General features: G+C 41.8%; 1 protein-coding gene across 1 annotated transcript; it reads left to right on the top strand.

Moving 5' to 3' along the window:
• Positions 1-371: 371 nt before the first annotated feature.
• Positions 372-23,112, top strand: LOC114428324 (ras/Rap GTPase-activating protein SynGAP-like). Its single transcript, XM_028396626.1, has 19 exons — positions 372-471; positions 5,580-5,668; positions 5,805-5,926; positions 10,965-11,118; positions 11,436-11,534; positions 11,641-11,901; positions 12,165-12,500; positions 12,604-12,748; positions 12,897-13,041; positions 13,340-13,576; positions 13,906-14,107; positions 14,555-14,745; positions 15,550-15,754; positions 15,925-16,509; positions 18,027-18,554; positions 18,638-18,784; positions 18,950-19,161; positions 20,681-20,753; positions 22,471-23,112. The coding sequence occupies exons 1-19, from the start codon at positions 372-374 to the stop codon at positions 22,507-22,509; spliced, it is 3,870 nt and encodes a 1,289-aa protein (XP_028252427.1). The 3' UTR covers positions 22,510-23,112.
• The last annotated feature ends 1,558 nt before the right edge of the window (positions 23,113-24,670 follow it).

Below are 24,670 nucleotides of genomic sequence, written 5' to 3'. Positions count from 1 at the left end.
AGCAGATTATTTTTATGCATCTTCGATCGTGCTCGGAGGGGATCTGATGTGTCTGTAGCAATGCTTATCAATTAATCATAGAAGCAGCTTGGGGTTGAGCAGGTTTGTGACATTTAGCTTGCAACTCTATAAAGGGCAGCTGTGATGAGCTAAATGTGGCACATATGAACTGAGGTGTCTTATTGACAAGTCTCCAGATTGTACACACGGCTGTAAACACATATGTTTTTGTCTGTGTGTGTATTTGTGTGTATCATAGTGTCTATTTTAAAGTCATATATTTGAATATATCTTTGCAGTGCTGTGATGGTCAGTCAATTGTCAACTTAACTAAAAAAAACCACACATTTGTGTCTGTGCTGTGTAGCTGCATGGACACATCTTCAAAGACGTGGCTGCCGCATCAGAGTCAGTTTGGGTTGGTGGGTCAAGCGGAGGTTTGCTGTGGTGGACCTGGAGTTTTAACCCCAAGTGAGTCCGTTTGAGCTAAGAACCGAGTCAAAGTCTGCTTGTCTGGCTTCTCTCCAGTCTGTCATTATCCAGTCAGGTTTTTTTTCTGTTTATATATGTTTTATATGTCGCTTTTAATCTGCTGTTTTCTCTGTTGCCAGTGTTTAACCGAAGGGTTTAAGCTTCCCCCCCCCTCTTGGCTCCATGAAGCTTTACAAAAGTAGCCGAGTATATTGAGGATTTTTCTCCACTCAGTCTTTCAGCAGAGCACACTCACCCTCTGAGCCCTGCTTTGTCACACTCCCAGAGTTTTATTTTGACATCCTCTATAGGTTTGATAGCGCCATTTGCCTTTAACACCAGCTTTGATACACTCCGAGTCTTCCTTCTGTCTTTAACCTCCCCAGATAAAAGCAGCCATTTTTTTTCTGCTCCCTGCAGGGATGGGAAGAGAAATAATTTTCTGTTCGTTAGTGCAGTGAGTGAAGTTGTTGTTTCATTTCAGGCATTCAGACCTGCTCGGTAACATAGGATAAACAAAGGACAAGCAGTTGATGCTGTAGAGGAGTTGTTGCTTGAGAATCAGCGGCGATGTGGTGAGATAACAGAAGTATTTCAGCGTGTTTCTGTGTTCAAATTGCTGCTTGATCTCCGGAATTTCATTCTCTGCTCTTTAATTTAGTTTGCTCATTTACAAGCACTGCAATAATCCCTTCTAAACACATTAGTAAAAATGAAGGTAGTTTGATAGAGAGCAGTGCACAAGCTGCGAATACGTTCCTATGGTAACTAGGCCACACTCCCTTTGGCTAGTTCTCACACACATGCACACACACACACACACACACAGAGGCAGGAGAGAGAGACGGAGAACACACGCAATGGAAAGCAACTTCAAATTGTTTATTTAGGCTGCTGTTTATTTCTTCCTTAGCGCCATTTACATATTATTTCAGCCTTCAGACGTTGCATTTACATTGTGGTTGTTGGAAGTCACCCACTCCTGATTCTCCAAAAATATCTATCTGCCGTTTAGTTTTCGAGTCGACCGCAGGTTGTTTCCTGTGGCTCCCTGGCGCCCACACTGCCCCTGCTTCCTCCACCCCTCCACCCCTCCGCCCACCTCTTCTCTCAGATCCTGCAGCTCTACCTCTTCTGTGCGTTTTTTTTACATGTACTAGATTACAGTGCTGTTTCTATACATAGCAGTTCAGGGTGGTTCTGAACACAATCACATGTTTTGTTTGTAATTTAGGATTATTGCAGGATTATTTCTAATGAAGCCACCTCGTGTCATCAGCCCTAATGTTATTTTGACGCTGCACTTCAATGAACTTATTCCATCCAATTCTCTCGGTGCCGGCGTCAGTGTCTCTCCCCCTGCACTGCATCTCTCGTGCCATTTTGTGTTTTGTAAATCACTGCTCACACTCGAACCGTGTCAAACCTCCCCCGGGGTGATGCTGCCGGCCTGTCAAATAGCCCTGAAGTTGATGCGGAGAGCGTTTTGCTCCTGTCAGTCATGCCAGCTGATTGTTTGGACAGCTCACTGTTAATGAATAGCCGTTAGTTTTCTACGCACATTTGCCGCTCGTCTCTTGGTTTTTCAGCCACTGATGCGGGTTCATGAATTCATGTTGGCACTGCAGATGAACCAAATCTGACAAGTGCTTTCACATGCACCTCCTGAATAAACCGCTGACTTAAAATAACCCGTTTTGTGAATTACAAAGAGGTGATGTGTTAAACGCATAGATCACAACATGAGACAGACATTTATTTTATTGATATCACTGATCACTGATGATTCACTGATCATTCGACGAGCATCTTCCCATGCTATTAATTACGGGTTGGTCGCTGACGTGAGCAGTATTTACTAGATAGAATATGGCAATTACAGCAGCTTCCATATGACATGATGGTGACATCTGCACCAGCAGGCCTGTCTGACTCACTGGAGCCTCCTTTTTTTTGTCAGTTGCTCCAGACCAAACATAATGTGATCTGTGTGTGATCTGTTACTGGAAACACCAAAAGACAAACCATCAACATTATGGAGAGTCATCGTAAAAATCAAGCTCAGATTCATATCTGAAAATATGAATGGATTATGAACATTGTGGCTCATTGAGAACACAGTGACCTGATTTTACCTGTTGAGACGCTGTTTAGCATAAAACAAGTGTAGTTTTCGTAGCTTAACACCTACACAATGTTCCAGTAGTTTTGTCTATGGGAATTTGGGCCGTGCTTTTATTTTCTTGAGTCATAGTTGCGCCCTCCAGAGGGACTCTAAAATAACACTGTGAACAAATGAAAGTGCGAGGGACTGTTAACAGCTCTTATAATACGTGTGAAAGCCTGTTCACATTGGATCCAAGGACTTGCCAACAACTTGGGGTATTTTTGTGGTTGGAGAACAGACCTTTCTCCTCTCATATAGACTAAATGCCTCATCTCAGGGCATCTATTGATGCAGAGCCAGTGGTTTCCGAAGGTTATGCTAATATGTATGTATGAGTCAGGCTCAGGTTTATGACCAAATACAAACAGAATGTGAGCTCAAGTGATCTCAGAGGCAGCTGAGCACACCACTCTCTGTTTTTGAGCTGCTAATTGGAAAATGCTATCATAGTAACATACAAGCGTTACACCTGCTAAACATCAGCATGTTAGCATTGTAATTGTGAGTGTGATAGCATGCGTCAGCTGGAGCTAAATACAGCTCCAGGAGAGATAATGTGCCTTTTTATATTAGCTATAGCATCAGACTGGATATCAGGATATTATTAGATGTATTTAACCTGGATCAGTCTTGTTATACCTGATAACCTAGAACAGGCACCACTGATGCAGAAGCTTCATCCAGATTGTGTATCCATGATTAATGAAGGGACTTGATTTGATTTTTATTTTTTTACAAGATTTGAAGATTCTCAGGGTTTCTTACCTTGTGATCACATTGTTAGACATTATAGCCTGATAATCAAATACAATCTTGTGACACATTTTGATTTTATCAACCTTCATTAAAAAATGTTTCCAAATTATCCAGTATTAATAGAGATATACATGCTAAAGGTTGAGTATGTTTCTCCAACACCCACTCGCGTCTTCCTCTTTCTGTCTTTCTCTCTCTGTATCACAGTTAGCTAGAGGCTGTTGCCACCCACACACTCCGTCCTGACAGCCATTTACATTCAGAATAGCTCATGTGAACACATCCATGTGTTCCATTATGTCACGTTTACTTGGATCACAACATGTTACAGGCGACTGTTTCAGTGGCACAGGTGGAAATACGCTAAATTTTTTACCGCAGGTCGATGTGTCTGTGTGTGTTTTAGGAATCAGCATGAGACACTGAAATATTTCCTCCAGCTGAGGAAGAGGCCTCCTCATCGTCGTCATCACCTAACAGGGCAGATGATGTTTGTTTTTTAGAAACAGTGTTTTTTGCATCATGTTTCTTAGCTTAGCTTTTTTCTTTTTCATCATTTATTGTGCGGTTGTGTGCCAATATCTTCTACAGTTCAAGTAGAAGCCCTTGGAGTTGTTTCCATGGATACCAAACAATTAGCTGGGATTCAGAATAGAACCTGGAGAGTAGCCTATTTACAGGCTTTGGGGAACAAGGAAATCATAGGATGACAGCGTGTCTTGATTCTCTGTTGCACGGGGGATAAAACAGTTCCTTTGGGTGATTGCTAAAAATAATAATAATAATAATTACCCTGACAGATCAATAAGACAGCCAAAAATAGAACATCAATGATTGCAGCTTTTGTCCAGTCTATCGACAAATCAGTGTTCACACATGTGATGTGTGACGCTGTTAGCACAACCAGCTAAATAATGCATACATGTTGAAGACAGCAGTGCAGTGGGGATATTATACATTTTTCCTTATAGTACTGCTGTTTTATTATATTAAAATAAGATTGTTCTCACACTCCGAGTGAAGGTTTTCCTTTATTCAGAGTGTGAAGAGGCCTCACATATACATTTCGCTCCGAAATATCCGTTCAGTAGATAAACCTATGCCTTTCTGTGCTTGCATTGTGTAAAGGGTATCAACAGAATCCCATGCTATCACTTGGTTCTGGCAAAATTTTCTTTATATTCTTCAAAGATAACAGATTCCAGCTGCAACCAAACTCTTTCTATGTGTGCCGTTAGCTTTTACAAATTTAGCAGGTCTGTGCGGAGTGTAGAAGAAGCAGCCTAATGATGAAGAGAAGGCACACCTTCCTCCATCCTCCTGTTGCATTTCTGTTCTTCTTATAGGGTAATATAGGAACTGTTGTTAACAGAATCCTCCTGTGCACTGGCCTCCTCTTTGCCAGTCAACACACAGTCATACAGAGACATCACATGTGATTCCCTGTAGATAGTTGCTCATGCGTTATAGATCCATCAGCATCTTCCAGAGTTTGCTCTTTTTAAAGTCAGACTGAGACCACAAGTTTCAAAATGACTCACTCTTTCCAATATAGATTTCTACGTCATTTTCCTCTGGCCTTGGAAACAACTGTTTTCTCCCAGTAGCAGCTGTTCCTGCAGACAACATGTAGGCCTCCGTCTGAGTGTCACAGTGTCGTTTGTTGTGTTTTTTTGGAGATGTTGTATGTGCTCGTTCTTGCTCTGTCTGCTTGAGCTTCACTGTGCTGGAATCAAAGTGTGTGTTCTGTCGTGATTTCTGAAGCTGTGTCTCCTTCTACAAGTGACCACAGAGTGAGTAACAACACGTGAAAATGTAATGAAATGTAATAATAATGATGCTTATGTTGTTTGTTTTGTTATTACTGCAAACAATTTATGATCATGTTTTATTGTTTTAACTAGAGTGATACTTGTGTCCACAGTTAATAGTTATTTTATTCATTTTCAGCTCAAATTCTGGCACATTAAATATATTTAGATGAGCTGAAATATTATGAAATTTATTTGATATTCCATTGGCTGCCACATTGTTCTTCTTTTGGCACAAGTTGTCATAGTAATCAGGAATATTATGTGAAATTAGCAGTGTTAGAAAATGTAATATCTTTCATATACAGATGGCCACACTTTAGTGTATTCATTAATGTATTACAGTGATAACTGTATTTATTGTTTCCTCATAGACCAATCACGCAGGGCAAGTTTTGCCTCTGCAAGACAGTCAAGCATGGAAACTCCTCCCAATGCGACCCCGCAGCCCTTCAGACAGCCGGTGAGTACACTACATGCAAAGCCATGCATGGCGCACACAGCGAGAGATGTGAGGTTTTTGCTTACATTAAAAAAAAAAACAAAAAAAAAAACACACACAAAAAGATTTTTTTTTTTCTGTTTTGTCCAATCTTTAGAGTTTTCTCAATCGAAGGTTGAAGGGCTCCATCAAGAGGGCGAAAAGCCAGCCCAAACTGGACCGGACCAGCAGCTTCAGACAGATGATTTTGCCTCGGTTTCGTAGTGCTGACCAGGAGAGGTAAGAGCATTTATAAATGTTTTTACATCCAGGACAGATAAAGGAGAGGAGACATTAGAGAGTGTTGCTGTGGGTTTTATGGTTAGTAAGATTATTTCTGCATCAGATTTGGACACTACTCAAGCATCAATAATTAGATCTGCTCTTGCTTGGGCGTCCTGGCTTGTGTCCTGTGTGGGTTTGTGGTGCTTTTTGTGTGAAAACTTCTCACCTTTGCTGCTGAAGGCCACACTTCTTTTAGAGCTGCAGGTAGAACATGATGTTCACGACTTTGTTCATATTCTTATTTTGAGTGTGGAATGGTTCGGTGTGTATGGTGCATTTTTTGGCCTCACATCTGCATTTGGTCAGGACAGTCTCAGTTGGACCATGAAGCTTTTAAAGGTATAAATCTCACCTTCAGGCACTTCCATGCAGTGAAATACACCCTTTCAAGTTTGAGCAGTAAATGAAAATGTAAGAAAACAATATGTGTCCTAGACAGAACAACCAGCGATGCTTTTTTTTTAAGGTTTCATGTCCACAGGCTTCATTTTCTCCATGTCTTTTATGTGTTTATTGTTGCTAGGTTGCAACACCGATCTTCCTGTAGTGCTGCATTCCTTCACTGTGAACGTCAAGTCTCTAGAGTTTACTTTAGAAAGGTTAGCAGCAATGATAAGAAGAGATCACATCTTTATTTCGGCAGCAGATCTCCTGATGAAAATTGATAAACCATCGAATCAGAATTCTACACACCGGCCCTTTAAGAAAACCCTACAGAGGAGTTCATTTATGTCATCGTGATTTTTCTAAAACAAAAGCCTTTTCTGTACAGGGAGATAATAATTACTCACACAGCGTGCTTACATGCTACCATTATGATTAATGTTACTGTGAGGAAAGATGTGAGTTGTGTGCCTTTTTCTGTTATGTGGCTGAAGCAGAACCTCACAGTGCCAGCAAAGGATGACAACAGCCACTCTGACGAAAGCAAAGCCCTGTGGAATGAAGGACGTTGCCTTCAGTGATACCTTCACAGATGGTTTTACAGGCAGTGACTGATGATATTTATTTGAGGGGTGTATTAATAGAAGCACCACAACACAGTGTGCTGCAATGCTGCTGTCAGATGACTACAGATGGGGGGAAAAAGACAGAAATTAGGAACGTGGAGGGTAAAGGGCTGGTTCACTTTATTTTATGTCTGCACAACAGATTAAATACTAGAACAGTTATTTAAATATGTACTCCTACTACTTAGGATTAATGTATGTTTTTAATTGAGTTTTTAACTTATTGAATTGTTGCCATTGGCAGGTGAGATATAGGCCATATTCTCCACCTGGGATTAAAACATTGACTTGTTAATAAATATAATATATGTAGCTGTGAGCACAGTGCATATAAAAGATATTCGTTTCAAAAATCTGTTGGCCTTTGTCGTGGCACTACTACAGTTACATTGTGTGTGTGTCAGCTGTAGAGGCTCTCCTGACAGCTTTTTCTTGTTTTGTATTCTGAAGTGAGGTCACATCCCAGTGGATTCTTGCTTGCATTGTGATCAAAATTTTATGCAGTCCTCACACAATCCAGTCACGATGCACATATGGGAAATACACTGCAAAAACCTCAGCTCAGAAAAACTAGAAAAATAACATTAAAATGAGGGATGTGTTTCTTAAAATGAGTAAATTTATTTGCCGATAGAACTAACCCTAGCTGTAACCCTAACCCTAACAATAATGCAGAACCCGGGTTAGCATCTCAGCCGTCCAGAGGCTTAGAGACCCAAGTGAGACATTTCAATTATGGTCTCGGTGAGCTGAATTAATCAAACATGTAACCACAAGTCTGTGACGGAAATTTTTGCCATATAATATCTAGTAGATTGATTCCACTTTGAGTTTCCCACTTCCAAATTGCAATTTGCAAAATCCACTTCCAGATCTGGCCTTACTCCCCAGAAAAGCAGAAAAACAATAGCTCTAGCTGCCTCATACTTACCTGTGTTGGGCTGGCTGACTGTGTCTTGTGTGTCTAAGAACCATTGTTCTTGCTGTGAACATGTGACTTCCTGGGAATGTATGGAAGCACTTCATTGTATGTGGTAGAAAGATGAGGCCACCACCTCTGTTAAGGAAAGGTTTTTCCAGCTTAACATAGATGGCTTCCTTGACTCCTCTTTCAAACCATCTTTTCTCTCTGTCTAGGATGTGGACATTGTTGTCCTCAAAGGAGTGTCCTCTGTCTTTGAGGTGGAGGTGAACAGCTGAGTCTTGTCCTGAGGAGGTGGCTCTACTGTGCTGAGCCATTCTTCTGTGGAGTGGTTGTTTAGTTTCTCCAAGATCAGAGCATTCCTCACTGCACTGGACTGCATATATCACATTGCTGTGTTTCTCCCTGGGAGTTTTATCCTTCGGGTGAACCAGTTTGTGTCTCAGAGTTGTCAATGGTTTGAAATGGGATGTCCTGGTTGTTAAAAATCATGCACAGTTTCTCTGATACTTCTGACACATCTGGAATGGCAATGTTCTTTCTCCGTCGGTTGTGGGTGGTTCCAGGAAAGGAACTCAGGGCTCCTCTCTCCACTTCTTCCATGTAGAGGTTGGCCACAATTGGAGACAAGTTCCCATTGTACTGGAAGTACGTGGTGTTCAAGCAGAGGTCCAGCAGGTCACAGATGTGGTCTGGCGTGAGGTTGGGTCTTTCCTTGAGTGTCATTCTTTCGTGCCATTTCGGGAGCCGTGCTTGGCTAGTCTGCAGCAGGTTCCCCTGGGAAGTTTGGTCAGGGAGATGGCCACCTATTTGGGGCTGACGGATGTGATAGGAGCTGGTCTCACCCCATCTCTGAGTGGTATGGTTGGGAAGTTAGGACCAAGAGGGCACCAGTCAAACACCTTGCAGCAGACCTTTTTAGGCTTCAGAGGTTGCCCTGTGGATAGAGGGGGTCACAGTATTTTATCTCAACATGCCTTTTTAAACTTGGCTTTTTGTAGAATTTTTGTAGAACTTTTTTTTCATCATATAATATTATTTATATATATATATATATATATTATGTGACCAAAAATTAATGTTAATAGTTTAATCAGTAGTTTTCATGTTATGGCTGTGGCATAATGTTGATGATTATTAGTAATACACATTTAAAAAAATAAATAAATCGGATTTATTTAAGTTTAGGACTGAGCTGAATGCAGTCATAGCTCCTCACTGTGTTCAGCAGCTGGACTGAACTGAACACTCTGGAAACAGATAGATTTAGATACAACTTAATTTCCCTACAGAGAGTAATAAAGTAAATGTTATGATATACTATTTTATTATCAACATAATATCTGCTGTGTTTTATTACTTTTTTACTAAAATAGTTACTGAGCCATATTAATCGAATAGACTGGATGATGGATGTACCCAGGAATAAAAAGTGTTTTGAAGAGAAGACATGGCGGTTCTCATTTTAACCATTAATTTACAGTAAGATCCTCTTAGTAACAAGTTTATTTAGATATTTAAAGAACAAAACACTTAAAGTCAAAACACTTAAAACGGCATTGTAAGAAGAATTATCTTGACAGACAAAAATAAGAATATTTTGCTTTGATTTATGATCTTTCATCTTTAGCTGGATTCTAGTTTTTGCAGTGTACAAAGAGAAAACATAATGCTGACAGCACACTTTCCTCTCGCCACGGGAGATGTGTAGACATTTTTAGGCCAGGTGTGGAAGTTCGATGCCCAAACGTGAGGAACGTGTCATTTAAATCGGTTGTTCTAAATGCAGGAATGATTCAAAGTCAGTTCCAATTATTATATATATGAACCCACAGTCTTCAGTGGAGGCAGCACTGAGGGAGGTCAGCTTGATGTTGCTGGGGTTAAAGTGCGTTCCCCTCTATCCACAGCCGTTCACCGCTGCCTTCACAGCCTGCTTTAAGTTCTGCCCACACACGCTTAATTCACTCAGCAGTGTTAAGTTGACTTTGCTATAAACCCACGACGTCCAACTTAACACTCTAGCTTTCCAACGCAGCTGCTCTACCTCTGCTGCCAAGTCAGTTTACCAGAGCATTTTTTTTGTGCAGTGCATTCTGCACTGGTACTGCAGGCTTCACAAACCACATGATTAACATTAAATCTGGTGCTCCCTGTTCCCTACATGATTATCAGGTGCTTCATTACATTTGCTGCTTTTTGCTCACTTTCTCTGGATGTTGTAATAGAAAACGCAACTCTGTGGGCATTGCTGCTTCTTCTTCCTCTTATGTTGGATGCTTTAAACTTCCAGGAAGCAGTGAAACATATTTCCGCTAACCAACCTGATCGGTTCAATAATAGTATTTTTGGTGATAGAACTGGTACTTTGCCCCCTGAATCTCATATGTCCAGCAGCCAATCAATTTACTGGCTCGGCCTGTATTTGCTGCACCTTATCCTGAAAAGCTACAAATCAACTTAAAGGGCAGGCGAACGCTCACACATGCTGTAAGTTGTACAGATAATGGGTTTAATTCTCTCTCCTTTTTCCACACTCTCAACAAAATGGGTTTTCCTTATTTCATTTTTCCAGTTGGCATTCTGACCTTGAAGGTTTTCTGCTTCCACTTCCATATCTTTTCTGTTTCTCGATAGAGCTGCCCTCGTCTGAAGGTTACACCATGATAAGGCTGTCATTTTTGCTTTTTACAGTGTTTTTGCAGCTGCTTCCCTGAATTTATATTTTCACCCCAACATTACTATTGCACAGAAATTCTTGTCTAGTTATAAAAAATGAAAAATTTGCATTTCCCGACAGCAGTCCAATTTTAGGTACTGTGGGCTGCTTCCTAACATACAGTATGAGTCACAAGAGCAAAGTCAATAGACCAAACTGCAAACACAAGAAATGAAAATCTGGATGTCTTAACTTTTTCATCATAAAAGGATCAAATCTTTAAAAAAAAATAGACAATAGCAGTGACACTCACCAACTTTGGAGCTGTAGTGAGGTGAAATCACTCTTATAATTATATGTGAAATCTTGAAGTCAGTGAATCTCCTTTTCTTCTCCCACTAGGACGCGCTTGATGCAAAGCTTCAAAGAATCCCACTCCCACGAGTCCCTGCTTTCTCCCAGCAGTGCTGCAGAGGCTTTGGATCTAGTTCTAGATGAAGATGCCATCATCAAACCTGTCCACTCTAGCATTTTAGGACAAGAGTACTGCTTTGAGGTGTGTTAAATTGTTTGACCTTTTCCTTCTTTGTTCATTCGCTTCTGGATTTCTTTTATCTCCCTGCATTTATGGACACCACTTCACACCTCTTAAAATGCTGAAACATTTAGTGATGAGAATTTTTTTTAATCAGGGTGAGATCATAAGAATTAGCTCTCCTTACATTCAGTTTAAAATAAATGGTACAAATGTGAACAGACAGCTTCTCTTTTACACATGCAGATCCATGCACAGCATGTCTGTATAGTCCACATTTCCAAAAATCATTTTTTTCTAATCTATCAGTATACTAAAATGATAAGCTCTGTCTCCAGGTGACCACTAATTCAGGGACAAAATGCTTTGCCTGCCGTTCAGCTTCAGAAAGAGACAAATGGATTGAGAATCTGCAACGAGCTGTCAAACCAAACAAGGTAGATTCAGCACAAAGGTTTCTTCCGCCCCTCTAACACATCCCAGTGAATGTGGTTGTACCATTACAGACAAAGGTGGCTAAGGACTGTTATAATGCAGTAACAGGACTCCTCGTTCTACTTCCAGGATAACAGCAGACGGGTGGACAATGTGCTCAAGTTGTGGATCATTGAAGCTCGAGACCTTCCGGCGAAGAAACGTTACTATTGTGAGCTGTGTCTTGATGACATGCTGTACGCCCGCACCACCAGCAAACCCCGCACAGACACAGTCTTCTGGGGCGAGCACTTTGAATTCAACAATTTGCCTACCATTCGTAGCCTTCGTTTGCACCTCTACAAGGAAACGGACAAAAAGAGACGCAAGGTAAAGAGAGTGTCAGTAAAGTCAATGCTGTGATTAGGAAGCATCACCCCTTGTTTGCCAGGTTGCAGGGCTCAAAGTCTGCATGAATTCTAAAGCTGTGGATGAGAGCACTTTTGAAATTTTCAGCTGTAAACAATACACAGGATTTATTCATGAAGCAATTTTCAGCGAATTCAGTTCAGTTCTGTTTTTAGCAATGTCACACATTTCCTTCTTTCTTTGTTTCAGTTACTAAAAACTTCATGTTTTCGTTGATCATCTAGGAAAAAAGCACATACATTGGCCTTGTCAGCATCCCCATATCCAGCATCACGGGCCGGCAGTTTGTTGAGCAGTGGTACCCGGTGATACAGTCCAGTGTTCTGGCCAAAAGCGGCGGCGTCGGAAGCACCAAAGTGATCAATGCCTCGCTGCGTATAAAGTCTCGCTACCAGACGATGAACATCCTCCCGATGGAGCTGTACAAGGAGTTTGCCGAGTACATAACCAACAACTACCGAACGCTGTGTGCAGTTCTGGAGCCGCTGCTGAGTGTGAAAAGCAAAGAAGAGGTGGCGTTTGCTCTGGTGCACATCCTTCAAAGCACAGGGAAGACAAAGGTGAACAAAGGGTTAAATGTGACATGGTAGTAGTGTCATTTCATCCACCTTCATGCCATTTTCCTTTTGTGCTCCCGTGAACTGAAGTGTTCTGTCTTCTCAGGAGTTTCTGTCAGACATGGCGATGTGTGAGGTGGATAGATTCATGGACCGCGAGCACTTGATCTTTCGGGAGAACACACTCGCCACCAAGGCCGTGGAAGAGTACCTCAAACTGATAGGTCACAGATACCTCAAGGAAGCTATAAGTAAGCCTGCACACCGCTGTATTTGTTATTTCCCCAGGTGCTTGAATAGATGTTTGTTCCAATCGATCTGTTGGTTCAGATCATACAGTACCTTAGACATGATTATTTTTTTAGAAATGTAAGAATGATATTCATCTGCTCCTTTCAGGTGACTTTATTCGAGCCTTATACGAGTCAGAGGAGAACTGTGAGGTGGACCCCATGCGTGTCCCGCCATCAGTCCTCGCAGACCATCAAGCCAACCTCCGAATGTGCTGCGAGCTCCTCCTCTGCAAGATCATTAACTCCCTCTGGTCAGTTGTGCCCACATAGTACAGAAAACTATGGAAATATAAAGTGTAGCTCTTCTCTGTATGTCTCCTGATTGATTGACTGAATATGTTTTTTTATTATATCACAAATTTTGGAGCTAATGAGATGAGATCAAACTCTCTAAAATAAAGTGTATATAAAATGAAAACATATTCTGGTATTTAGAAACAGAATAAATCAAATTACATTGGACATAAGTGTCAGTGAGTAGCATTTTATTCACAGTTTAAGGCCTTCAGATAAACCACTGCAGTTCATCATGCTGTCTTCTTGTTTCAGCATTTTTCCCCGGGAGCTGAAGGAAGTGTTCGCCTCGTGGAGAGCCAGATGTGCTGAGCGTGGAAGAGAGGATCTCGCTGACAGCCTCATCAGCTCGTCCCTGTTCCTCCGCTTCATGTGTCCAGCCATCATGTCGCCCTCCTTGTTCAATTTAATGCAGGAGTACCCCGCTGAACGCACGTCCCGCACTCTCACACTCATAGCCAAGGTGATGCAGAACCTGGCCAGCTTCAGCAAGTGAGTGTCTGTCCTCACCTGTCCTCTCTCATACCGGCTACGACATCACACCGACTTGAGTTCATTTTTAGATTCGCAGACGGCCTGTGCGAAGTGGAATGTATGTCACAGTGTAACATCATAGAAACAGAGGCTTGCAGTTCTGACAGCGAGGCAATAAGCTGTTACTCTGAGCCTTTCAGCTGTGGCACATTTGTTCCTGCTTTTCACATTATTATAACAGAATCTTTAGCCTAAAATACATCTGTAAGACTTCTAAAGTTTGGTAATGTGGAGATAATTAAAAACTCTCTCACACTGTTTTCAATGTTTTGTTTTTATGTGTGCAGATTTGGACCCAAGGAGGAGTACATGTATTTCATGAATGAGTTTCTGGAGATGGAGTGGGGCTCCATGCAGCAGTTCCTTTATGAGATTTCCAACATGGACACTGGAGGAAACGCTGGGGGGTTTGAGGGCTACATCGACCTGGGCAGAGAGCTGTCTATGCTGCACAGCTTACTGTGGGAGGTCATGGGCCAGCTGAGCAAGGTGAGCAGAACAACATCTCATCTGCGAATAGAGTCCAGCGCCTGTAATAACAATATATTCTATTACTGATCCACTAGCATTGCTAGAGTCTAAGTTGAATTAATATGATGTATGTATAGATGCCTGAATGTTTAATACTACTGCTTCTTCCGTGATTGTTAGATGAATTTAAAACAAATGACATTGTTGACACTGCTAATTTCCTTGAACTTGAGACAATCTCTCTGTGTTCTTATCCCTCCCTGTCAAGTTCACAATAACAATATAATAACTTTAAGCCAAAGTAGGTCATCATCAATGTGCAAAGTAATCAGTTTTACTTCCAAATCGGATCCTTCTTTTGATCATGCCCACTCGCCCCGGCTGGCATGTGTGTGGTGATATGAGCCTCTTGAGCATACGGAGCTTTGTATTTTTCCTTATTTTAAAAGCCACTCCCTTCTGCAGGATGCCATTCTCAAACTCGGACCCCTGCCACGGCTCCTGAACGACATTAGCGTCGCCTTGAGGAACCCACAGCTTCACATGCCTACAAATCACCAGCCGGACCGACCGAAGGACCGACTCTTCTCCCGCCCGTCATTCAACCGCCTCATGTCCTCTGACTTCCAAAGCCTTATGATGCGCGACTTAAACAGGTATCATTCCTGTCTAGACACTAAAATTTACATCATTGATGTGTAACATTTGCAAATATGCATCAAAGCTACAAAAAGGCGGGAGGTGCACTTTCACATTGGTGCAATTAGCAGTAACATTTAAACAGTGTGCACAGTGAGTGAGGGTAGCTCAGAACAACACCGGTTTATTTCTAAGAGCCCCTAATGCTAATGCTAATGCACCTCTTCAGGCTTTTAAACTATTTTATCAATCAGTAATTGCCAGCACCATCTGTTCCCAGCCTCTCTCCTCTTTCAGCTGTGTTTTTAATCATTTCAGCACTCTGCTATTGTCGAGAGACAGTAGCTTCATTAAAGCAGGTTTAGAACTCGTTAAGTAAGATAAATATCAGTGCTAAAATCAGAGAACTGTACACCACCTACGTCATGTTGTGTTGACTCAGGGCCTCCCATTAAATATTTTCCTATATCTGGAGCGGTAAGCTGAATGAGAGTGACAGCTAGGTTTTAGAAGACGGGGATCAAACGGCTGGAAATTCAAAGAGGCACAAGGAACGGCACACCTGCCAGCTCTCCACCCCACGGCGCTCACTGCCAGTGACAGACGGCAGAGAGTCATGCCCCCTCCCCTCCACACGTGTTCTATTATGCAACAGTTACATAATTAAACATGTGTAAATCTTGCACATCATAAAATCATATAGACAGGAATACTGCAGGATGCCTTTGTTGTGGAGTCTCCCATCTTTCCTGATTAGGCAGCTAAAAATATCCTGTGATTGTATAGTAAATGATTTATACATTGTCTTTCGGTATCCGTAGTTCTATAGACATCTCTCGCCTGCCGTCTCCTACGACTGGGGTGTCGGCTGTTGAATCCCTCTCATCCAATCTGAACATGAGGCGACAGGCAGAACGAGATCTCCGCTCATCCAGAGAAGTGTTCTACGTGACCCGGCCGCCCCTGGCTCGCTCTAGCCCTGCATATTGCACAAGCAGCTCGGACATCACAGAACCCGATCCAAAGGTACAGATTGTTGGCAAACCAACACAAACCTGTTCTTTCTCTCTGAAATGTCTTAATTCTGCAGCTGTCTGCTTTGTTTGGACATGTTTTAAGCCTCACTGGACATATAATAAGAAAAATTAGAAAGTGAAATGTGCTTTAATCAACAAATGGGTTCTTGTGTCTCTCAGGTCCACAGTGTGAACAAAAGTGTGTCCATGATGGACCTACAGGACTCTCGTATGAACAGCATTTCCAACCTAAACTCTGTGGGAGATATGCTTACCTCCTCTCAAGCCTCAATCGCCGGTCTCGGTCACAGCTTTGGGAACCTCGGAGGCCCCCTTCGTATGGGAGGGCACATGCCAGCTAGTTCATCAGGCTCTGGTCTTAGACTAAGCCAGATGGGCCACGTAGGGGGGCCCACCGAATCCATCTCTCAGCAACAGCAGCAGGCGGCGGCGGCCATGCACGTCCCCCTGTCTTTCCAGAACCCGCTATTCCATCTGGCTGCCCAGAACTCCCCAGCTCAGTCACAGGCACATGCTCCCCCTCCGCCCCTCCTCCTCGCCCCTGAGCCTGAGAATGGCCACCATGACTACCCACCAGCCTTTGGCAACAGCGCGTTCTCTCGCAGCGAGGACTTGTCCGCCCTGCGGTCACAGAGCAGTCTGGTACAGCCCAGCATTGTCCACTCACACAGCTACAGTGATGATTTCACCCGGCAGAATCAGAGCAATGACTACGCTTGGCACCAGCTGTCGCTGCAGGTGCAGGTAAGAATCTGTCATCTTATCCTCTCGCATACTGAAAGACAGTAATATAGTACAAAAAATCAGCCTTTCATTTACTCTTTCACAGCTACTAGTCAAATCTTTTGGTCATGGATGAAATCGCAGGAACAAATATAGCTAAATACAGTTTTGGATTATGATATATAATTGTGATTGTATCATTATATAACTGTGGTTCAGTACAAACAGTATTATCTCTGCTGGACCTGCAAATGTTGTGATGAGAAGTCACAGCCAAGAATTAGCCCGCTAACTTTTGCTAAAAAACCCTGGATTGTATTTTTATATTTCGAATCCCTATTACACAACAAACTTTGTGCCTTGCCATTTTTTTCCTTAAGTGTTATTTTAACACCTTGATTTAGTTGCTGAATTCAGATTAGCAGCAGCAGTCCATCAGATGCTTCGTGCACTTTTATTTCCACTGAGTTGGGCCTGAAGCTCGGATCCCTTTTCTCTCTAGAGCAGCATAATATGCAAATGTAAGGGCAATCGGTACACTACCGACAGCAATGCCCATTCTGCTGAACTTTGTAGGGTTCTCCACATCTATCATACCGTGTGTACTTGATTCCAAGGGCCGGGAAACTAGCTGTCGGTCAGCAGGGCAGAGAGAATGGCTGATACAACACATCATGTTGTTGTTGTCAGTCTTACCCCTCTGATTTAGCATCTATACTGAAGAACAAAACCATAATAACAACTTTTCTGTGACTTGATGTTGTACTCATGAGCTACTGATTTCTCACACTGAAAAGTTTACTATGACTTGCTTTTGTAAAATTATAGCGTTAAATGATGCTGTCATGTAGTCGTTGAGCTATTTCTGTCCTGCTGCGTGGGCCTTATTGGAACAAACATCACCGTCCTCCTGTTCATTAATTCAGATGGTGTAGTTAGGACAGTGATTTATGAATTAATTATCCACCCATCCATCCATCTTTACATTTATTCACATATATCTGTTGTTTTATTGTCCGTGAACACCTCTCAGGTTGACTGAGGACTGCTAAAACAAGCATCAAGCTTCAGTTTTTATGCAGCTCACAGCCGCTTCTTTTTATCTCATTTCTAGAGATCTGCACATTCACTCTCAGTTTGCACTTTGTCAGGTACATAGGGAAGCTGTTAATTAATTCACAGTGCTGGATTATTAATATTCAGAATCTGTAGCAAGATGCTGCATTTTGGTAGCATTTCTGTTTGTAGCCTGAGTAGTATTGACCCACTGCATTTCACTTGGCTTCGCTGTACACAGGTATCCAAACAGGGCAGACAAACTCTGTAAGCAAACAACTGAAACCACTACAGCAGTTGTATTTAGACTACCTGCACTCAGATCACATCACTAGCACATTGTGTTGCTCTGTTGAATGGATGCTTTTAATTCATTCACTCTGTCTTTTCCATCCAATGAGCCATCTGCACAGCTGCCTGCTTTTGAGCACATCAGTTGCACATAAACTGTGGCTCAGCTTCAATTTCCTCTCACCTCTTAGGAGTCCCTCCAGCAGCAGCACCTGATGGGAGTTGTATCTCAGACACCCACTGGAACAGGCACCCCCGCCTCTTTGGCCACACCTCCGACTACAGTTCATCCTGTCCGCCAGTCATCCATCGCTGCACAACAGCACCTCAAGTCGCAGAGGTCCATCAACACACCGGCCACTGCAACGCCTCCAAAGGTTCGTCCGCAGAGCAGGAACCTCCTGCTCAACTCCTCTGAGAACTATAGCGGCAGTCAGCCGAAATCACGCCAAACTCAGCAGTCGTCGCAACAGCAGCAACAACAGCAGGCGCAACAGCAGACGCAGCAGCAGCAGCAGCAGCAGCAGGACGCACAGCTGTCAGTGACAGACAGTCCAGCTCCTGGGCTTCCCTACCAGACAAGCTCCACCAAAGAGAACCAGGGCCCGCCCGCAGCTGCAGAGGAGTCGACAGACACGCCCACAAAAAGCAACAAGAAGCCTCTGTCACAACTGCAGCCGCCACAACAGCATCTGCTCAAACCAGTCTCCAACAAGCAGGTCAGTCCAGCATCTTACAAGAGGAGATTCCAATATGTAATCAGAAGATGAAGACTGGAATCATGGCACTCCTTGTTTTTCAGGGTTCTCAGTCAGCTCTGAATGAGCGGACAGTCGCCTGGGTGTCTAACATGCCACATCTCTCCGCCGACATCGAGAGCCTGCGGCCGGACCGCGAGGGCCAACTGAAAGAGTACTCCAAGAGTATGGATGAGTCACGATTAGAGAGGGTGAGCACTTTTCAAAAATACTTCATGTGATTAGTTAACTGTAGGTTTGAAACTGTGTTTTTCCAGGCCAGCCAGGAAGTGAGGCAGAAAAATGTGTTTTTTGTTCTAATCTATATATTAAAACTTCTACACAAACTGTGTAAAGTCATCCCATGCATCTTTCAGGTGAGAGAATACGAAGAAGAAATCAATTCCTTGAAGGAGCGGCTAAAGATGTCTCATCGTAAGCTTGAAGAATACGAGCAGAGACTCATGTCGCAGGAGCAGCAGACGAGCAAGATCCTGCAGCAGTATCAGAACCGCCTGGAAGACAGCGAGCGCCGCCTAAAGCAGCAGCAACTGGAGAAGGACTCTCAAATCAAAGGCATCATCAACAGGTGATTCCTGTTCAGGCTGAAATGAGGCTGTGCCAGTTACTGCTTGGCTTCGTCATATCCATCAGCTAGACGTTGCTCTGAAAGAGATTGCCTCATATCAGGCTTGTATCAAAGTGATGAAAGGAAACAGAAATGGGGACATGTAAGTGTTGCAAGATATGAACTGCAGCTGTAAAAGCAAACAGTTGAGAGCTTAAAAAAACAAAGTAGCTCAACACAGTTCATTCTAAGTAAAGGTAATTACAAATTTAGTGCCACTCATTTATTTAATTTCTTCCATTCATATTAACCCTTAATCTGCACAATCCACTCACTTATTAAATATATGATTTAGTAAGAGGTTTTCACTCAATACAACCTGCATTATGTCCTACTGTTTGTATCAGATTTTAAAGAATATTGTTCAACGTTTTTGGAAAACATGTTTGTTTGCTTTCTGTAAGGAAAATATTTGTACAGAAGCAGGGACCGCATTAGCATTAGCTTAGCGTAAAGACTGGAAATTACATTGCTGTGTACAAATCCCCCCCCCTCTAATCAGTTTGGATTTAAACAAATGTAAGATTTAGACATGCTAATATTCTTTATGCTAAGCTACGCTAAGCTTGCCGCCTGGCTTCAGGTCCTTGGAGGTACCCATGTGGAGTTGTAGTGTCGTTTTCTGGGAGAACACATGATAATGCTTCATTCCAGGCAGGACGACAGTGGTGCTACTGGCATAGAAGGGTGTTTAAATGTACATGTACATGTACTTAATCCTATTAAGTCTATTTTATTTTATTTATTTTTATTTTAGATACTGTATTAATCCCAGAGGGAAATTCTTTACGGCTGCTGCCAAGCAATGTCATACAATGACTAGCAAGGCGCACCACAGGCTAGGGTGAAGTGTCTTGCCCAAGAACACACAACAGTGACTAGGGAGGAGTTGGGATCGAACCACCTTCCGGTTACTAGACAACCCTGCTATACCACTGCGCCACTGTTGACCCCAAACGGGTTAAGAAGTATGGTCAAGTTAGAGCGACTGATTCTTATTTTTTCCTTTAAAAAACATGAAGGAAGTTGCATTACTGAAAACCTACTGAACAGAGCTTCTTGTGTATGTTTACATTCTTCTCAACTCCACGGGGTACTTTTTGTACAAATCACACCCACTCAATCAGAAAGCTAATGAGTGTAGCTTCCAAAACATTGAACTATTCCTTTAAATGCAGCTCAAAAATCATTCCCATCAGACTCAATCCTCAACTTAGCTCCCTAACCTTAGCTGCAAATAATGAAGGGAAATATTTATCATTGTCTACAACCAGAGAGCTGATGTTCCATTTCATTTGGTAGACATCCTACTCAGGTCAGAGCTCAGGAAGCTCTGACGGTAGCTCACTATGCACGCACACACGTCAGGACCTTAATATCATCATATGGCCGCATAATCCTACCATAAATCTGAACAACACCGGCTTCATTATTCTATTTTTGTCAACCGGTATGTTTGTCTCTATTTCCCTGTTGTCAGACTCATGGCTGTGGAAGATGAGCTGAGAGGGGGTGCCATTCCTGATATTAAGCCTCGAATCCTCACAGACCAGGTTTGTGCCTGTGTCTACATCTTTTATCATCCCTATTCGCTAAACCAGTCATGTCCTAAAACAAGTTTTGCTTCATTCTTGCATCATATCCTGAGCCTTTGCCAAAGCCAGTGCAGGCGGGAAAAAAAAAAAAAAAGTTCTCAGCTGTCATACACGTCACCTCTTCCCATCTTTTCAACCGTACTTTTATGTCACCTCTGAAATAACCATTCACTGCACACACACTGACAACAGTGCTGCAGATAAAAAAAAATCCAGAGCTGGTTAATATAGAGCATCTCTGAAGGAATTGCAAGTCTTCGACACAGAAACTGCAGCGTTATTTAGCACAAAAAAGATTTATCATTATTATTTCGCAGAAGGCATACACCATTAGAAAAACCTTGACTGTGACTCATCTGCAGCGTCACAGTAGTTCTTCGGGGCTCGGCTTCATGAATGCACCATGTGGGCTGAATTGTGACGCAGGTGAAGAGGCTTTGCCGTGTTTACGCCAAAATAACTCGGGAGAAACATTCGCCGTCCTTCAGATACAGTGTCACCTTCTTTCAGCTCTCTGCATCAAAATTGACAACGTTGGCTCTCGATAAACACAAACCCATATATAGACATGTTTCTCCACTGCGCCTGCTGCAAGTGTTTTTACACCAGACTTCTTAAATAAATACGAGTGAGTGATGAGAATAAACGTCCAAACTGTGCAACCAAATTTAGAGCATAGTAAGGCACTTTCATTATTGCTAAGCAGGATTAGTCTGTAAGCCATAATTTCCTTTTACAGTACTCTCTGCAGGCTCTGCAGTACTTGTTATTGGAGTCCTATTTAAGAAGAATACAAGCGTGGAGAAGTGTTATTCCTTCAGAATAAGAGCGTGTTATTGATTGCTGCTTCTGTCCGCAACAGGAATGAAGATTTAACGCTCAATATATTTGCTTTCTTGCCATGTAGATGTAAAAATTATTACTAAATAACAAGGGTCATCACCAGGTGTCCTGCACAGACACACACACACGCACGCTGCACATTAATCCGGCCGTCACATTTTGTGCCATCACACAGCCCGTCTTCACAGTTTGCTGTTGTTGTTTTCTGGTGAATGTTCCACCACTGTCCTTGCAAATCCACACAGACATAACAAAGTTGTGGGTACATGGGCGTCTGCAGAGACTCATTCTCTGCATAAAATTGTCTCTTGTCACAATACAGACAAATATTTCCTTCTCGTCTGCAAGTCGACACCGTAAATGTGTCTGAATATCTGCACACTGGAGTAAAGGTTTCTTAGTGATTAAAGCTACGTTTGTGTGCAGATGAAAGACTAAAACATAGTAAATAAAGGAAGTGTGGAAAGGGCTATCGCTTAGTGCAAAGACTGGCTTGGCTAAGTCCAAAGAATCAACAATCTTTATTGTCATTCTTCTTAAAGCACAAAGTGTGAAAAAGGCACACTTAAAACATATCTATATAAATATATGCAAAGTTGTTTGCTCTCCAGCGCCTCTAGTGTACAAAACTTATCCATTGACTACTAATACCACTACTAAAAAAATCTGGCGGCACCAAGATAGCTGATTCCAGTCTTTGTGCTAAACAAAGCTAACCAGCTGCTGGCTCCAGCTTCATGTCTACCATACAAACATGAGTCTTCTCATCTAACTCTTTAAAAAAGAACAGAACATGAAGCCAGAAGAGTAATTCTCTTTTCTCTCCCTTCAGTCTATCAGCCAGGGCTATGGTGGCCACCCAGGATCCTGACTGCCAGTTCCAAAGTGACCAGAGTTCATGATGGTCACTTCAGTGTAAAGAAGGCTGACACATCTAAAAAAAAAAAAACAACCCTCCACCCTACCCCACCGCATCAAGACAAAGCACTGCAGTGGATCCAGCAGGACTACTGAAGGCGTCATCTCAAACTATTCTTAAAAAACAAAAACTTTGCACATGTTCAAACTTAGCCTGTACCAGAACTTGACAATCATCTCAGCGTGAGGACCAGCGTGTGCAGTAGACTCTGCTGCAGCCGATGACTGACATACAAGCCAGTGCCCACAACATAGGCAATACCTAATGAATTTCTTTGGTTAACTGAAACAGGGGATGAAGAGGGATTCATGATGTTTTTCCCCTGCTACAAACGGCACCATTGCTTCTGACAAAATGTTAAAAAACATGCTTTTTACAAGCACAATACCCCTGCCATCAGTGGGCCCGAGCAAAGATCTGATGTATTTTACCACTTGAACGTTGAGAACATTCAAATGTGAACATCATTATGATTTTTGCATCTTTTATAAAAACAGCCATTCCATTTTGAAAAGATGCCAAACATATCTACAATCAGCAGATAACTGCTTGAAGTACAATCTGAACCCTCTCACTTTATCTCCTCGGCACACAGTGTAGAGCCTTGACTTACAGTGTACAGAGATTTCTAAACTACTAAACATTTTCAACAATAGAAATAGTTTACAAAATAATCTGAGATTAAAATGTGTTTTGTTCACTTTGTAATAATCTTATAAATGATGATAATTATCGTATAACATTTCAAAACGGTGATACAAAGTGCTTCAAACAGCACGGCAGAAAAACACAGAGATTAAAGGAACGCTCCAGTAATTTTGTTTGTTGACTAATTTTAATCAGTGTTATGGTGTTCTCACTATGTTTTTTTATAATAGCAATAGTAGGTAGGGAGTTGCTGCACACTCTTTATCAGAATTATGACCAGTGCATTACTGCCACCTACTGTAACAAAGTGAGAATGTAAAGAGTGCTTCTGCAGGCTACATGAACTGAGAGTCTGAGATTTGCTCATAATAATAAATCTTTACAAGTTTATCGGTTAAAGAATTGGAGACGACACATGGCTAATTACTTATATTAAGTTGCAGCTCACAGACCAAGATTTAAAAATATAACCTGAAAAATATCCAGTGTTTAAGCATCAGTTTGCACTTTGTATCACTCATTTGAAACGTGCTATAGAAATAACATTTTTATGATTATAAACCTGGAAACAAATCATATTATCGCGGGTAGTGAAATACTCATCTGTTGTGTGGAATGTTTCTGAAGCGTAGATGTGCAACAGTTCTGCATGTGCTTTTTTTTTATTTTAAAAAAGAAATTATAATGCAAGGACTAGTAAGTTGGTTTGCTGTCAGATATTACTCTAATGTACAAAAACAGAAAAGGAAACACAGCTTTTTTTTTTTGTAAATCCAGCCTGCTGACTACTTTTTTACAGAAGGGTGTGACATTAAGCCTTTTGCATTATACGACATTGAACACACATAGAAAGCACCGGACAGTAGAGGAGTGGAGGAATACAACAGAACAATAAGACATCCAACCAGCAGGGATGTGTAGTATATGTGCATAGGATTTGACTGCCTTACAGTCTGTGTGCCGCAGGGCCCAAAATAACAATGCCAATACAGAAACTGTAAACTTTGTACATTAAACGTCCTTTTTTTTTGTAGTCAGGTGATGAATTAATAAGCAGTGTGTTGGTTAACTCTGTATGTTAGTCAGAATCATTTACATTATGGATTTCATGGTTGATATAATTTATCTTAACCTCTTGCCTTTAAAAAGACAGTTTTCTTTCAAGATGAATATCAATGATACAAATTAAATGTTTATGTTACAAGAAATGTATAAAATAGCTTAATGTATATCTATTCTTATATGTAAAATGTATTCAAATTAAGGGTAGGCCTTCAGGCATGTTTAAGTTGTGCTAAAAAATATATGATACTATATTATATTATATTATATTATAAGTCTTAATGCTGCAATCCAGAGACTAAAGTGCAATGGTGCAACTGCATTCATGGGAGAAAAATAATATGACCCGTGTTGTGTAACCAAAACAGCAGTGGTGCTTTTTTAACAATGCTGGATTGCAGTT

This window comes from Parambassis ranga, chromosome 2 (genome assembly GCF_900634625.1).
Source record: "Parambassis ranga chromosome 2, fParRan2.1, whole genome shotgun sequence".
NCBI classification, from domain to species: Eukaryota; Metazoa; Chordata; class Actinopteri; family Ambassidae; genus Parambassis; species Parambassis ranga.
This window is presented reverse-complemented; position numbering and strand designations above follow the sequence as displayed.

Bases quoted from the DNA above. Each gene is read 5' to 3' on its own strand.
- LOC114428324 (XM_028396626.1), top strand. From the start codon at position 372: ATGGACACATCTTCAAAGACGTGGCTGCCGCATCAGAGTCAGTTTGGG. The intron at 11,902-12,164 runs GTAAAGAGAGTG...TTGATCATCTAG, and splicing joins CGGACAAAAAGAGACGCAAG to GAAAAAAGCACATACATTGG. The intron at 13,042-13,339 runs GTCAGTTGTGCC...TTCTTGTTTCAG, and splicing joins AAGATCATTAACTCCCTCTG to CATTTTTCCCCGGGAGCTGA.